This window comes from Polyodon spathula, chromosome 2, assembly GCF_017654505.1.
Source record: "Polyodon spathula isolate WHYD16114869_AA chromosome 2, ASM1765450v1, whole genome shotgun sequence".
Classification (NCBI taxonomy): Eukaryota; Metazoa; Chordata; class Actinopteri; order Acipenseriformes; family Polyodontidae; genus Polyodon; species Polyodon spathula.
This window is the reverse complement of record NC_054535.1, coordinates 11,506,448-11,523,301: the sequence shown is the minus strand read 5'-3', so window position 1 is coordinate 11,523,301 and position 16,854 is coordinate 11,506,448. Positions and strand designations below refer to the sequence as shown.

Genomic DNA, 16,854 nt, shown 5'->3' with positions numbered 1-16,854 from the left:
ATTATATAGGGGAGACCGGGGCTGGTTGTCACATTTTTTACTCTTTATTATTTTCCTCAATCTGGTGACATTCTGCCAGGTTATACTGAAGAACATCATTTCACGTACAAATTGAGTTTTTTTTATTTTTTTATTTCAGCATAACTTTATTCTAAATATGATATTTAGATGGATGAAAATGCGCTGGGCACCTATGACAACCTGCCCCACACAGGTTGGTTGTCACAAAGCATGTTCTTGCTTTTACAGTAGGCAATAATGCAACATGTTATTTAAAATTATGTTAAAATAACATAAAGTTTCTACTGTGTACAAAGACAGAAACAGTTGTATTATACACACACATATATATATTTTGAATTGTTGACCCATGCTACAAAACAATACCACAGAACTGGAGGACAAACAGTAAATAACAGTTCTACAGGAAACCTACTGGTTTTGTTTTTACACCAAAAGTATCTGGTTCTATTTAACATGGCCATCAGTTCAAACAAACTCCAATACTACTAAGAGTTATAACATACATAACAAGATAAACATGTTTTACTTTAGGTATGAAAAAAATGAAATATGTGCTAACCTTTATGTTAGATGGAATTGACCTCAAATTAGAAGATTTTACAGACAATAGAAGACATACTTTAGTGTAGTATCATCTGCCTGCGCCATCTAGTTTCATAGTTATGAGCTCTATGACAACCAACCCATGTGACAACTGACCCTGGTCTCCCCTACACTGATTTCTGTAAAACACCACTCAAGTGAAGTTCTGCAAATATAAAACAATTAAATAGCCACAGCACAGATAGAGGTATTGTGGGCACTAGCTCGCACCGCACACGTCCGCTCACATTCTAAAGGCTAAGCATCAGGTGTTTTAAAACGTGGCATTTATTTGTGGAATGGATTCTGATCAGAGCTTCTTATTCATTAGTGCGCAGCCTGCCTTTGAAAAGAACAAGGTAACCTTTTGTGGAGTTGATTAATGTTGAACCAGAATGTTGATAGGCTTGCAATGATTGTTCCCATTCTAACTCTGGTTGGATCTTTCCATGGCTGATGGCATGCTATGGGCTTTGTGTTTTCAACTAGCTATGGCAGACCAGAGAGCCCTCAACTGGCCCAGGCATATTGTTGTTATGTCCGTCTTGCACTTTCCCCTGGGTGGGATTACTAGTTTCGCTGTCAGGACTGGTTGTCTGCATGCTCTGTCCTTGTCTTCTTAACCTGAAAGAATATGTGATTGGATTAATAATAAACACTCACCCAAAAGATTAGCTATGAGTCTCAATGAGAGGAAGGTCTGTGAACTATGCATCAGCTGCAGAGTCACTTACAACGTTTCACCTAAAAGATGGAATGCAAGGAGGTTAAGTGACTTGCTGAGGGTCACACAGTGTGTCAGTGAATGAGCCGAGATTTGAACCGGGGACTTCCTGGTTACAAGGCCCTTTTCTTTAACCGGTAGACCACACAGCCTCCTTTTTATTAACCAATGGACCACACAGCATCCTGTGACAATTGACATACATTTCAGTTCTGTGTAAGGGGCAGCATATAGTGTAAACTAACCTCCAATATGTATTCTGTCTCAATACCTGTTGGAGGTTAGATATTAGTAAAATTGAAGTCATTCCTTTGGAGCTTAGAACAGTCCTGGCACCAACAGACAGCTCTTAAGCCAACTGTGATCGCCATATGGTCCCCACGGTGACAGTTATATATTTAAAGGTGTCCTAAACAGTATTTTAAAATCAATTTTCCTTATTGGCACAACTAAATTATATAAATGTCCACCCTCTCTATTGCATATTGTTAGTTATATGCTTATATTTTATACTTAGAATATGCATATAGCTACTGAAAGATAATACTTTGAAAAGTTTCCCTGCTTTGAAGGTACCTACTTCAAGTTATCCTGAAAACAAGTTCATGGCAGTCTCTGACACCTTAAGAAATCTCAGTATAACTGTCCAATTTCTTTAATATTGCTTTAAAAAGCACATATTAGGTCCAGCTTTATCCGAGTTTTTTTTTTTTTTCACATTACATAAAGTCACTCCTGGTTTTCATTTGAAAAAAATGTGAAAATAATGGAAAAGTATAAACTATGTCACTGGAATGGCACAATACTGTTTCTTTAAATTCAATGGGAAAGGCTACTAAAGTACTTACTTTTCCCTGTTGAATATGATGAATTCCTGCCGTACAGTTTCCAAACATTGTTGCAAATGGGCAGGCTTTGAAAAGTCACGTTCAATGAACCGCATCCCATCAATAAGCATAAAATGAAGCAAGAAAACAATATTATATATTTACCCTCGGAAATAAAGGTTCTACAGAAACGTGTACTACTCAGTTACTACTACTATAATGTGTAGGGTGTCATTTATTATATAAGAAATTTCATCTTATGCAGTTTGGGCAAGAGGACCGTGAAGTGTATGGCAAGCCAAATAATTCATTTAGAGATCTCAAATTGCATTTTAAGATAGCTTGAAACATTTACAGATATCTATAAAACATTTTTCATATATATATATATATATAAATTGAATTACATATATCTTTAATTGTAGCAGTTTTTATCTGCCCATCACTTATCTACCCTAACCGTTTATCAGCCATGATCAACCTCTTCAGCTACATTAGTTTATTATTTAACAGAGAAGATTAGTTCAGATAGTGTAGATCCTACCAAAGTTTTCATACACTGTGACGTATGTACTCCCTGCGCTGACATTGCTGGTAGTATCATGTGAGCTGTTCAGTGTGTTGATGTATAAATAAATCCTCCTGTTTGCCCGCAGGGTGTATCAACTTGAACCTCTGCCTCGATCTCCTGCCTGTCATTCAGCAGCGAATGCACGCACCCACACGGCAGACGGCTACCTTGCCACATGCATTAATACCCTTTATCTTTCTAAATAAGGGATTTAGGGGAACGCCTTAATAAAAGCTGAATCTCAAAACAATAATTGTGTGACTATAGTAATTGTTACAGCTGTGTATAATGGCATTTAAAACAGTATTCATTCATCCGACTTTTTACATATTCGCCCTTACAGTACATAGCAGAAAAAAAAGAACAAACCACAACACATTTGCATAGCATGTCACACATACAACTGCCACAGTCAGACCATTGAAATCACAGTATATACATAATACAAAAGCAGCAATTTTAAAGTTACAATAAAACCCACTAAGACAAGAAAGCCACTTTATAAAAGTGCATGAAAACTGTAATGGTCCCAGCTTTCATGACAAACGAAGGCAGAGCATACCATAATTTAGAAGCGCTACAAAAAAAAGCCCTACCTCCCGTGTTGATTTTGTTGATTCTAGGAATAATCAGCAGCACTAGCAACTACCAGTAGCTCGCAATCAACGTGTTGGCGACCCATGCTCTAAATCATTTAGAGATATCTTGAAATGAACAGGAAGTTATATAGAGATATCTCTAAATGAACAGAAAGTTATTTTGAGATATCTTTAAATGTTTAGAAATATATTTAAATGAACAGGAAGTTATTTTGAGATATCTTAATATGTTTTAGAGATATCTCTAAATGAACAGAAAGTTATATAGAGATATCTCTAAATGAACAGGAAGTTACTTAGAGATAGTTTTAAATGGTTTAGAAATATGTTTAAATGAACAGGAAGTTCCCTTTCAATTCGAACACGACCACCAACAACATTATGTATGGGATATGGGTAGGTATTTCTGAGTTCTTTTTATCAGAGCTGCCAGTAGGTCCCTTCCTGGGGTGACACACTCGGTCCCGCCCACCGAGGGATTAAAACCACCATCCTGAGGAAGCTATTTCCCTTTTTCCTTCTCAAGACGGTATGGTAAGACTGTGTTTAGCTCATCATATTGATAGAAAAGAGCTTCTTGAGTCGACTGCATTTCCCCTGCATTTGTGCTGAAAGCCAGCTTGCCGCTTTCCTGGAATCAACAACTCCTAAAAATTATTTGTTTTTCTATCTTTCAGCAGTCTCCTCACTTGCATTGTAGGCTGCTTTGTCTTATCTGTCTGTCATGTGTGAGCAACTGCCTGTGCAGTACCTCTCGCGTGATTTTGTGTCTATTTTGTAAATTGGGAGAATACAGTTCCTAGGCCTAGGCTAGGCCTTGATGCATCCCTGCTGTTGAGTGATTCCAGTTTGGTTGCTGCTGCGCGTCCCCAGTCTCTGTATTAGACTGCATAGCCCTGCTTGCCTTGGACCTGCTGTGGATTAGCTGCAGCATGGTTGTTTACAACAGCAAACCAGCCATGTGCTCCTCCAACGGGCTCTGTTTACTTCACCCCGCTGTAGAGTAGACCTCGCCGGCTGCATAGGCCTGCCCACTTCTGTGAGTTGGGCCTTCAAAACAAACAAGAATGCTCTCCCCCAACTGTTTCCTAATGTGCTTTTTGCTGTCTGCCTTCCACTTACCCGCCGCAGCTACAGCTATTATGTTCCCCTGGTATATGCTACGTGCTGACCAGGTCTGTGACCATATGGTTAGGGTAGGCACCATTGCATAGCTGCACCCTGCACCCTGCACAGTGCACACGGTGCTTCGTGCCCAGTTCTACAGTGCTAGTGCACGTAGTACTCACGGTACTCGGTGCGTACAGTGCTTGGTACAAATGGTGCATATGGTGCACATGATACATGGTGCAATTGGTGCTCTATACTACAGTGCACACGGTCCAACGCACACGGTGCACCCAGTGCAAGCGGTGTTCGACGCACACTGTACTCAGTCGGTGCAGAACACTCCGCTATGATGTCAGGCAAGACTGGGTTCCACACCTGTACATCCTGCAGGGCCAAGATCCCTCAGGAGGACAGACATACCTTCTGTGCGCTGTGCTTGGGCGTCCAGCGTGCCACTTTGGTCCTTGAGAGAGGTGGCCTGCAGTATCTGTGTGGCTTTTCAACTCCGGGTGAAGGAGAACAGGTTGGAGAGGGCTAAGAGGGCAAGTTCCGTGCACTCGGTGGCTGGACCGTTGGCAGCCCTCGGAGTCCCAGAGCCCCTCCACCATGAACTGTCCCAGGTCCCCCCATCCGCAACGCACAGGCCCCCTGTAGTCACACTCCATCCCCGTAGGCAAGAAGGGTGAAGCGTTCTAAACAGGCCAGGGACATTATGGACCTGAAGTCTCAAATGTCCCAGGTCCTGGAGCTCCGAGGCTCCGGCTGCAGTCCCAGCTCCAGTACCGCTCAAACTACTGTACCCTCCCTCTCTCAGAGGAGATCAGGGTGAATGGGAAGAGACACAAGAGGACACGCTCTCTATAGAAGCCTCCTGGGACGCAGCCTCCTTCTCCTCCGGCATGGAGGTAGGAGGGGGGCCCAAACCCCCTGTCGAGGTGAAAACTAGCTTTGAGGTGGCCTCAGAAGCCAGCGCCCCAGCACTGTCGGACTCAACATTGGCACTGATTTAGCAGGTCCCCTGGATGCTACTGGCAGAGCCTTAAAAAATTCCTGGCCTTCACGGACTTCATGGAGGAGGTACGCTCCTCCTGGGATCATCTGCCCTTATCTCCTAGCGGGGCTAGATGATAAGGGCCTTGGGCCTAGCGGGGTTCCCCAAGTAAACACCACCATTGTCGCCTTGGTCAAGGCTTGCCAGTGGGAGGATTAGTCAGAGACCCGATGTGTCCGAACCCACAATGCAGTGTGACAGAGACGCACCTTAAAGGGGAGTATGCAGTGGAGGCACAGGTAACCCGGCTGGCAAACACCGAACTACGCCTCCTGTCTAGCATGCTGCTACAGATCTCTGGTCTCATGAGGCAAGCTCTTGAGCCTGGAGCCTAGCTAGCTTAATTGTGGCTCGCAGACAGCTGTGGATGTCGCAAGCCAGAGTTCTAGATGCGGATAAGGCTGCGCTGCTAGATGCACCGATATCCTCAATATATACATTTGGGCCAGCGAGGCACCCTCGCAGGTGGTGGCGTTGCTCCCTCCCTGCGCTCCCGTGTGGGGCAGGTCGAACCACTGGTGAGCTCCTCCGATGCGGACTGTCACCAGGACAGTTCTGGTTCCCATGGCTCTGCTGGGTGACCTAAGGCGAACAACCAGTCCCTCCCAATAGGCAGAGGAAACACAGGACATGGCCAGCCAACACAGTGGCAGTTCCAGGACCACAGCCCTAGGCAGTCACCTCAAACTGCTACGACACAACCTCAGCAGGGACCCCTTGGCCTTCCGGCCTCAGACCCTCTTTTCGTCACATCAGCTGTAATACTAGCACATCTGCACCTCGGACACCTGGGTGCTCGCCACTGTGTCCAACGGTTACGCGTTCCAGTTCCACTTGAGACCTTCTCCCTTTTGAGGAATCAAAAATGCTTTTGTAACAGACCCTCTCCAGGCCTTGGTACTTCAAAAGAAAGTAGCCTTCTTGCTGTGCAAGAGAGCTATTCGTCTCGTAGACCCCACCTCCCATGGAGAGGGGTACTACTCAAGATATTTTCTTGTGCCCAAAAAAGATGGCGGCCTTCATCCCATCCTAGACCTGAGGCTTATAAACGGGTTCTTCAAAGAAAGGAGGTCCCAAATGCTGACTCACCGTCACATTCTCCAGTCAGTCCGGCCGGGCGACCGGTTCACCGCCATGGAATTATGGGATGTGCTCATGTTCCCATTCGTCTAGAGCACAAGAAGTATCTCTGCTTCTCTTTTTAGGGAAGCATTTACGAGTTTGCTGTGCTGCCATTTGGCCTCTCCTTAGCTCCTTGCACATTTTCCAAGTGCCTGGATGCTATCCTGGCCCCCTTGCGGCCACAGGGCATCAGGGTAATGAACTATCTCGATGACTGGTTGACTAGTTCCCAGTCCTGAGAGGGAGCAGTAGCCCACATGACGGTTTTGACAGCAAAGGTTGTGCCTTACCATCAATGAAGCAAAGAGTTGGCTTACACCAGTGCAGTGCATCTGGCTCCGGCTGGACTCCAGGATGACCTCTTACCTGTAAGAGGATGTACGGATGCGGGTGGTGTTAAACCACCAAGTGGTGATGACAGATGTCTCCATCTTGGGTTGGGGGGCAATCTGAGAAGGCAGAGGAGTCCAAAGATCCTGCCAGACTGCTGGACATCCCTGCATATAAACATTTTGGAGTTGAAGGCGGTCTCCCTTGCTCTCCACCACTTCCTCCAAGTGCTGCGAAGTACTTATGTGTTAATCAGGATGGAGAACACAACAGTGGTGGCATATGTCAAGTACCAGGGTGGCCTACAGTCCCCGGGGTGGCATTGCATTGCCTTCATGCTCTTGACGTGGGCTCAGAGGAACTTGCTGTTACTGTGGGCGGCACACATTCCCAGAGCGGTGAATTGGGCAGAGGATCTCCTCTTGAGGGAGGGTCCTCTTCCATCAGAGTGGTGACTCCACCCTCAGGTAGTGGAGCATATTTGGGAATGATTCGGGAAGGCGCAGGTCAAGCTCTTCGCCTCGGCGGAGATGACACACTGCCCCCTGTGGTAATCCCTTCATCACTTAGGTGGCCCACTGGGCATCAATGCCCTTGCACACGAATGGCCTAAAGCATTTTTGTACGTTTTCCCGCCTATACCCCTGCTCCCAGCCTTTCTCAAAAAGGTGCAGTTAGAGGAGACGTCGGTTTTCCTAGTGGCCCATGAGAATCTGATTTTCGACCAAAGCCAGCCCTGGAAGATCCCACTTCGCCTGGGTCTCCTCATTCAGACGAGAGGCACTCTTTGGCCCCCTGAACCAGGCAGATTCCAGCTATGGGTAGGGCCCCTGAAAAGGACTGCTGGATAGCCCTAGGGCTGTCAGATGCGGTTGTGAGTACCTTGCAGAACACTAGGACAGATTCCACTAGTTCGTTGTACGCCTACAAGTGGAAGTATTTTCAGAATTGGTGTCTGTCTAAGAGTCATGAGCCAACCTCTGGCCCCATACCACTTATCTTACAGTTTCTGCAAGAACTGCTTGATTCTGGTAGGTCACCTTCCACTTTGAAGGTGTATTTAGCGACTATTTCTATCATGCCATGCCCTCAGGGATTTGGTATCTCCGGGTGTACATTTTTTGGCTACCTGTTTTCTTAAAGAGGTGCTGTGATTACATCCTCCCAGGAGGACTGTTCTCCCTGAATGGAGCCTTGATATTGTATTAGAGGCTCTCATGAAGGCCCTATTTGAGCCCATATACTCCATATAGTTGAAGTATCTGGAGACCTTTCATCCACCATCATTTTCTTCAGAGGAGGATAAGAGATTGAATTTCCTCTACCCAGTGCAGGCATTGAGTTCCTACATGAATAGGACAAGAGCTCTGCGTCAGTCTGACCAGCTCTTCACGAGAGAAGGACCCTAGGACAGCCCCTCTCAAAGCAGCATCTGTCGCATTAGATTACGAACACAGTCTTGACTGCGTTTGATGGTGCTGGCTTGCCCCCACAAGGATACTTACTGTAACGTAACCATGGTTCCCTGAAAGAGAAGATGACCACCAACCGCGAGGTTACATCGGTAGCCCTCACTGGTTCGATGGATGATGGTTTTAATCCCTCGGTGGGCGGGACCGAGTGCATCACCCTAGGAAGGGGCCTATCAGCAGCTCTGATATAAAGAGCTCAGTAATACCTACCCAATGGGCAGGCATATCCCATACATAAAGTCATTGGTGGTCGCCTTCTCTTCTTGTTAAATGATTTAGAGATATCTGAAAATGATTTAAAGATATCTCAAAAACAATTTTAGATATCCTAAAATAATTTAAAGATATCTGAAAATACATTTTAGATATATTATTTAAAGCTCCATTTAAAGATATCTGGATATGATAATTTAGCTTGCCATAGAAGTGAAGCTGAGCAGTTCTGGCTGCTCAAACTGTGCGAAATGACGTCTCTTAGACAACTTTTACCTGCCGCCTCCTTGTCATGAAATGATTCAATCCAAAATCAATATGCAGTGATGAGACTAGCATTTCTTAAAAACAAAAGAGCAGCTGGAAAAAATGTGTTTGTAATGATTTTGGACATATTTTCTTTGGAGAATGTGGTGTCAAGTGTATACAAATTTAAAGTAAGAGTGAAATTAATAGGATGCTCCATTTTATTAAAGGTACTGATGTTTTTTTTTTGATAATTGAACATTGGAATTAAATGCGGTGTTCTAGGATGACACAGGATAAAATAATTTTGGCACTGATTGATTTCTGATATGTGATTTATAATACTGCTTGTAAAATGGCAGCAATAGAGAGAGCAATCTTACTGGCTAACAAGTGTTCCAACCAGTGCAGATATATCACCATGGCAGCACAGCTTGGAACTTTGGCTTAGTCCCTTGGCAACCAATTCACTTTGGGAGGGGTGGGAATGGGGTGCCATTTTTTATGCGCAAAAACACACTCTAGGATGTTCAAATAAGGTCCAGTACTGCAGGCCAAGGCTGTTTAACAGCACTCGACTTCGCCTCATGCCGAACAACACCCCTAGGTATGCAGATATTGGACTATATATGAATACCCTTTTGTGTGTTATTGATTTTAATTAGTATTAGCATCAGTTTTTCTTTATAAAATTCAAGTATTATAAAAGTCCTACTCACCAGTGGGCAAGATTCTTTAGTGGCATCTTTCGATTTACTTTTAGCTAATCGCTTCTTCTTTTTGTGGAGAGGTTTGGACTCCAGGATCATCTCTTCCAGTTCAAAAGTAGGATCACAATTCAGCCTCCCCTTCTGATGCAAAATAAATTGAACACAGATAGTCAAGCCTCAAACTGATTGCAACAGTTCATAGGTCTGAGTTTATAGAACAAATTGTTGAACTAAAAGCAGTCAGAACAAGATTGCTAAGATCGAACCTCCCTTCTGTTTATTTAAATGTGTTGTAAATAAAAAGAATACTGGTGTATTTTGATAAATTGTTTATATACTATATTTTCATTATAACCTTTTGAATAGAATAAGGAGAACTGTTAAGTTGTCACTTATCATTCTCCAGAAAACTCGCTATGCAAGTAACAGAACCCGGAACTGCTCTGAATGATTGCAAATAGCATACAATAAAATGTGAAGCTACTTACTCTATAAACTTCATTAGCAGTTCAATGTTTTGTTTAGATGTCATTTGATATAATCACTTTAATTGTCAGGAAGTCCCAAATCTTTTCTTGTAGAAAATGGCCCAGGATTATCAAAATGCCTACAGCGCACAACCTTCTTATATTTCAGGGTAATGTTTAATCTCATGTTCCTTTACCGTTTAAATAACCGAGCTATATCGACTGTCAATGGCTGGCTTTGTGTGCTGTTTCAAGGAAGAAAAGAACTGGTTCCTTTTTTCCACATGGGATGCATTAAAGGGCCTACATCTGGAACTTTCGTAAAAGAAACAAACGGGGGACAAACAAGACATGGAATTCGACATGAAGATAAACAACATTCCTGACATTTTTTTCTCTTGGTTTTGCTTGCAGTATTTCTTTGTTTATAGACTCACTGACTGAAAAACCCCTATACGTCTCAAGTGAATTGGGTTATTAGCACACATTATAGGAAAGTGCGGTGCTCTAGCTACTTTCTTGTAAATAGTTTCTTTCAATTCATATTGTTTCATTTTATGGGGGGCTTTTTAGGTAAAGCAACACTTCATAAGGAATCTTCTATAAATGAACTGCTGTAAAGATAAAGAACTTTGTTAAGAAGGTCCACAGTAATTCAACAGTGTAGCTACTATCAAAGCCACATAACTCAGTAGCCTAAGTGATATTAAATGTGAAGAATAGAGTGCTTCCCTTTTATAACCATAGTTATAAAAGGGAGCCATAGTTATGAGATGTATTATGCATCACTACAAGAATAAAAGTGCTTGTGGAATTACACAAAAGGGCAAATTAAAAATAATTGGTACCGTGGTATAAAGGTCTGCCTTGGTGGAGTTGACCCAGTTCCTAATGTTATAACTTTATAAGGCTCATGTGCAATGGGCTGCAAAGCTTTAGCTGAGTGGTTCTGCTGCCATTCAAAGAGCAAAGTTATTTTTTGTATACCATAACAGAGGGGGTCAGCACACCCTGATTTCTATTTCATACTGCCAATTAAACATAAGTGACATTTAATACATGACATGATCAATTGTGCCAGTACATTCCTGTTAAAAACATAAATGATGAATTGCCTTAGTTACACAGTATAACAGAGACAACATGTAGAATCGAACATATTTAAATACCACTAGCGGAATCAAACATAGCGGCTACAAAGGTGTGAAAATGATATGATGTAGAATTGATCTTTTATGTTTTATTTCATTTGTAGTTTGTCTATGTAACTCTTTTTTTTAATGTGTTGATATATTAATAAATCATTTGTTGCTGGGTCTCCCTTTGTTTGGAGATGACTGGAACCAGTTTATTTAGTAAATAAACTAACCAAATCCCTGTATTTGTTATGTATTTTATTTTGATGTATTCAAAAATAAAATATCTATGCATTTATATTCCTGGTTAAACATATTATTATTATTATTCACTCACAGAGCAAGTGCTATCAAAGTGTTATTTTTTTAAGGTGTTTTGACAGCCGATTCAAGATGAGAAAAGGCTACATAGCTGCTCAAAACACTATATTATCACCATTAATAAAATTGTGTTTGTTTCTGGAAACCAAGCAATATGTGTTCTGGCTAGTTGTGCAAATGGAACTGATTATAGTTTTATTGTCCTTCTATTCATTTTAACATAGAATAGAATCTAATCTCAAGCCATACAGGCTGAATGATGAAATCCAAACCATTGTTTAATCAATTTTACTGTGAGTGACAATAGAACATTTTCTGTTCTACTATGCAGCCTGGAAGAGATCAAATTTATTCATAGCTATTCCAAAATGTTAAATATGAATTAAAATTCAGATAAAAACTTTTTTGGTTTTGTACTCATGAAATCCTTCTTCGGCTTGTTTTTTTTTTATTTATTTATTTTTAATTAATTCATTCAGGTTTATATATGTGTGTGTATATATATATATATATATATATATAATGCAACAAGCCAATTAGCCTCCATTGATAGGAGGCTGTGTGGTCCAGTGATCAAACAAACGAGCTTGCAACAAGGAGGTTCCTGTTTAAATCCCAGCTCAGCCACTGACTCACTGTGTGACCCTAAGCAAGTCACTTAACCTCCTTGTACTCTGTCTTTTGGGTGAGGCGTTGTTGTAAGTGACTCTGCAACTGATGCATAGTTCTTGTATCTTGTACCGCCCACATTGCACACACCTAACGCCAGTCTAAAACCTATGAAGACAGCAGCTCTACAGATACGACGATTCCTTTCCTTTTCATGAGCAGCAGAAGGATGCTGATTCTGTAAAATTTGTTTTCCAGAGACTGCTACTTTGTGAATCCCAGCAAACATATTTTGCATCTCTGAAACAAAAGGACTATGATGGACATTCTCAAGGTTCAAAAGAATGATTTGCAGTAGTGAATTGTTTAAGAAAGCTGTTAGGAAAAAAAAAACTCTTCTGTTGGTATGTATTTTGTTGAATGCTTTGGTTTACATAACTGTATTTTATCCATGGATTTCACACATCCGTGGTGGACCCATGTTACCAGTACTGATAAACAGAGTATATATCATTATATCTATATATACCCATGCCTCATCTGATTACAAGTATAATAATTATATATATATATATAATACCTATATATATATATATATATATATAGATATATACCGGATCAGTGTGTATTTGTCTATATATATATATATATATATATATATAAAATCAGTGGATTATAAAGTCATGGGGTTCCTTATTGGAGGCAGGTTTTAAGATTAAATTTGGAGGCAAGGGAAACAGCGTCTCCTCAAAATTTCTAAGTTATAAATTGTATGTTACCATGGCAACATACCCCAAAACTGGAAAAAAAAAAAAATCCTTGTTAGTTACATTCATAAGTAAAAACGTGACTCATATTTTTTTATATTATACCCCTTCTTCAGTGTAGAGTGCATTCCTGGGCCACTTTACGTAAACAGCCACCATATTTATGACTAATTAAAACAAGCACTCTAAACCGGACAATAGGCTACATTCAAAATAAAGATATCGACAATTAAAAAAAAAAAAAACATAAATAAAATACGAGAAAGAATTTAAACAAATATTTTTAGAAAAACTCTTACTGACATAAACCTCACAATGTCATATTCGCATTCAAAGACCTGGACATACACCTTTCAAAGCATTTGTTGTTGGTATTAAAAAAAAAAAAAACTTCGGGCAACTTTGAACCAATTTCTGTCTGAAGAATAGCAGCATAACCTGTGCAGACATAACTATGAATGCTGTATTTTCTACAGCAGCATGTTGCAGTTTACACAAGCAAAATGAAACTCTTAGCCAAACAAAAACAGCTTAAGAAAGAAGGTAAGAAACATAGAATATATAAAATTATAATATGGGTCAGAATACATTACCACACAATAATATGTCTTTCATTCATTTTGAGCTAGTATTGCTCAAAACTGAACTCAAGAAATATAATTGTGTGTTAATATATTCAAAGCTAACAAGAGTAAAAATAAATCCTTTGTTTTTTGCAACCTCTGCACATCTTGGGTATTGTCATTCCAGTGTGTGAAATGAGGAATCAGCTGGCTCTATAGATTTGTATGTTAAAGTGTCTCTAAGCTGACTTTGGCCGAGCATAGCTCCTCAACCAAACTCTTATCTTCATGACCACTCTGATAGGAAACATTGTTATTGTAGGTGTGCAGATCACCATGCAGGAAGACATAATAATCCAATGGTTTAGGCTTACTTAATATTGTATTTTATACTGTGTTTAAAAGCGTACACAGGACAAGCTGTACTTTGATTAATTTCCTGTCAAAATAATCATTTTTAAATGGTGTTAAAAAAAGACATGGTAAAACTTACATTTGGAAGAAAGCCAGGGGAAACAGTCTTCTCCAGAACAGCATTCCAGTTCACATCAGCCAGGTAGGGGGAGCTCTGGATATCTGCAACACTTGAAAGACGGCACTCTGGGTCTTTGGCAAGAAGCTATATATATATATATATATATATATATATATATATATATATATATATATATATATATATATATATATATATATATATATAAAAAAAAAAAATCAAAAATCTTGCCTAAATCATTAGATGTGCCTATTTGGTTTTGCAGTGTCGTATGCAAACTTGTAAATTGTGGATATCAGCAGCATGCTAATGAACTCAAATGCAATCATGCATTTAACTTAAACAAAGAGATGCGTTAGTATATATATATTATATATATATATATATATATATATATATATAGATATAGATATATATAATATATATATACACACACACTGAAACTTTTGGTTTTTATTTTCTTAAATGAAGATCTGGGAGAACTGTCAGGCAGTCAAATTCCCCCAGCTAGATTCTATCAGATCAGATAGGATGGAATTTGCTATTGTAACTAACCTTTCTCAGTAACAACACCATGCCTGTGGACCAGGTGGAGGAGTAGTGCACTCGCTCTGCTCGGAACATGTTGTGAATGTCATCCACTGGGGTGATGGAATGAATGTCGTAAGGTCGCTAATAGAAAAAAATAAATAGAAATAAAAGTATGAGAAATCATGAAATGCTACTGGTACCTAAAAATTGTCTTTCATAACTTTGCAGTAAGATTTTAAAAGAACAGTTTCTATCGAAATTTGAGACGATCTGTCATAATGGAATAATAATAATAATAATAATAATAATAATAATAATAATAATAATAATAATAATAATATCTTTACTTATATATAGTGCCTTTCATAGTGGACCACCATCACAAAGTGCTTTACAAGATACGAGACTAGGGTGTGTGAACCATGCATCAGCTGCAGAGTCAGGTTAAGTGACTTGCTCCGGGTCACACAATGAGTCAGTGGCTGAGCTGGGAGTTCAACCGGGTACCTCCTTATTACAAGGAACTGTGTGAACCTTGAATTTTATACTGTGTATTTTGATGAACCAGTAAACGGCTTAGCTGTCCGGTATAGTTAGTTTAGTACTTCGATGGGAATTAGGTTTTTGTTTTATTATTTTGTTTTTGTGTTCAGTAAAAGCACATTCACAGGAGGCTGTGTGGTCCAGTGGTTAAAGAAACAAGCTTGTAACCAGGAGGTACCAGGTTGAAATCCCAACTCAGCCACTGACACATTGTGTGACCCGAAGCAAGTCAATTAACATCCTTGTGCTCTGTTTTTCGGGTGAGACGTTCTTGAAAGTGACTCTGCAGCTGATGCATGGTTCACACACCCTAGTCTCGTATCTTGTAAAGCGGTTTGTGATGGTGGTCCACTACGAAAGGCGCTACAAAAAAAAAAGATTATTATTATTATTATTATTATAAAAGTGCCATTCTGTGTCTGTGTCTGCTGTCTAAAGGGTGCAAAAGAGCCTGAGAAGAGAGACTGTTACATTTAGTGGCATTCTGGGCAATGTTGTCCCCAGAATGACACCAAATAAAGGTTATTCATCTTTTGAAGTTTTAACCTTGACGTTAAACAGACCATTACATGTTCATATTGTGATTATTTATCGACCACCTAAGTCAAACCTACTCTTTTTGACTGAATTTGGGGATGTGCTATCTATATTGAGAGTCAAATATGATAGGATTCTTTTATTGGGTGATTTTAATCTTCATGTTGACATTGATTCTGATTCTAACTCCTTGGAATTTTTGATGCTACTGGAATCCTTGGATTATATCAGTAACAACACCATGCCTGGACATAGCAGTGTGGCATATGCAGCTGTTTGGGTGCATTCAGATTATTATGCAGTGACCAAATACATTCGGAACAGCAAGGTGGGATAGTTTGTTATATTTTGCATGTAGTGTTGATGTCCCATTTAAGGATATTATCTTCAACTATTGCTCATCCTTTTTAGACAGCTTTTTGGGTCTTCCAGTCCTGGTTTTGTCAATTACAGATGACGTTTCTCTGTACTTGTTGATTATGCTTCGGATACCACACTTTGAAAATCAAGTGATGCGAGCTGTTCCACTCAATGTTTTTCCTTCTTTATGCAAGTCAAGGTTGTTATAATAGTAGCAAATACTAGTGGAGGCTTTGTGTAAATTGTTGATGCGCATAAGTATCAGAGTAGAAAAAAGCAACACGTCTAAGCCTTTTGCACAGCAGTCTGTATATATATATATATATATATATATATATATATATATATATATATATATATATATATATATATATAGGCCAAAGTGAATGAAGCTCTTGTGTTACCCAGCCTCTCAGTAGTTCATATGCTGTGATTCCCAGTGACCACCAGTCTACAGGATAGGAGTAACCAGGGCCTCCCTCCATAAAAGAGTGAAACACTTCAGGCGCTGCAGAAAGAGAAACAGAAAAGTATTCATTGAGAAGGAGTCTAGAAGACCAAATAATTTGTACTATCTTTCATAGATCTGTTTTTCACAGTTTCTGTGCTCTAATTTATCAGAAAGCAGATTGTGTTGGAAATTAAGATTGTTCACATCCACTAAAGGTAGTATTTAGCTGTACAGGGACACAAGCTTTCTCCTCCTTGAAACCTGTTTGCCACCTCTGTGGCTAAAACGTATTTTCTTAACAGTACAGCATCGGTTCAACCTGGAATCAGCAGTTATCTCAACAGAAAAAATAACATAACTCATTTTTAAGACAGAGTTTTGTAATAAATACATGTATTTTGTAATTGTTAAAAGAGATTTGATTGAGAGAGAGCAAGCAGAGATGTATTGCTGAAGTGTCATAACATGCAAATGACACAACACTGAGTCCAGTCC

The 16,854-nt window shown here is 40.1% G+C and overlaps 1 protein-coding gene across 1 annotated transcript in view; it reads right to left on the bottom strand.

The window, feature by feature from the left end:
- Positions 1-565: 565 nt before the first annotated feature.
- LOC121327573 (serine/threonine-protein kinase 32B-like) overlaps positions 566-16,854 on the bottom strand; it is a 30,117-nt gene continuing 13,828 nt past the window's right edge. The window contains exons 2-7 of the mRNA XM_041271675.1: positions 16,313-16,416; positions 14,493-14,609; positions 13,938-14,063; positions 9,591-9,722; positions 2,179-2,243; positions 566-1,230 (exon numbers count right to left, since the gene is read on the bottom strand). Coding sequence (XP_041127609.1) covers positions 1,092-1,230; positions 2,179-2,243; positions 9,591-9,722; positions 13,938-14,063; positions 14,493-14,609; positions 16,313-16,416 — 683 coding nt within the window. The 3' untranslated portion in view covers positions 566-1,091. The remainder of the gene's footprint in view (positions 1,231-2,178; positions 2,244-9,590; positions 9,723-13,937; positions 14,064-14,492; positions 14,610-16,312; positions 16,417-16,854) is intronic.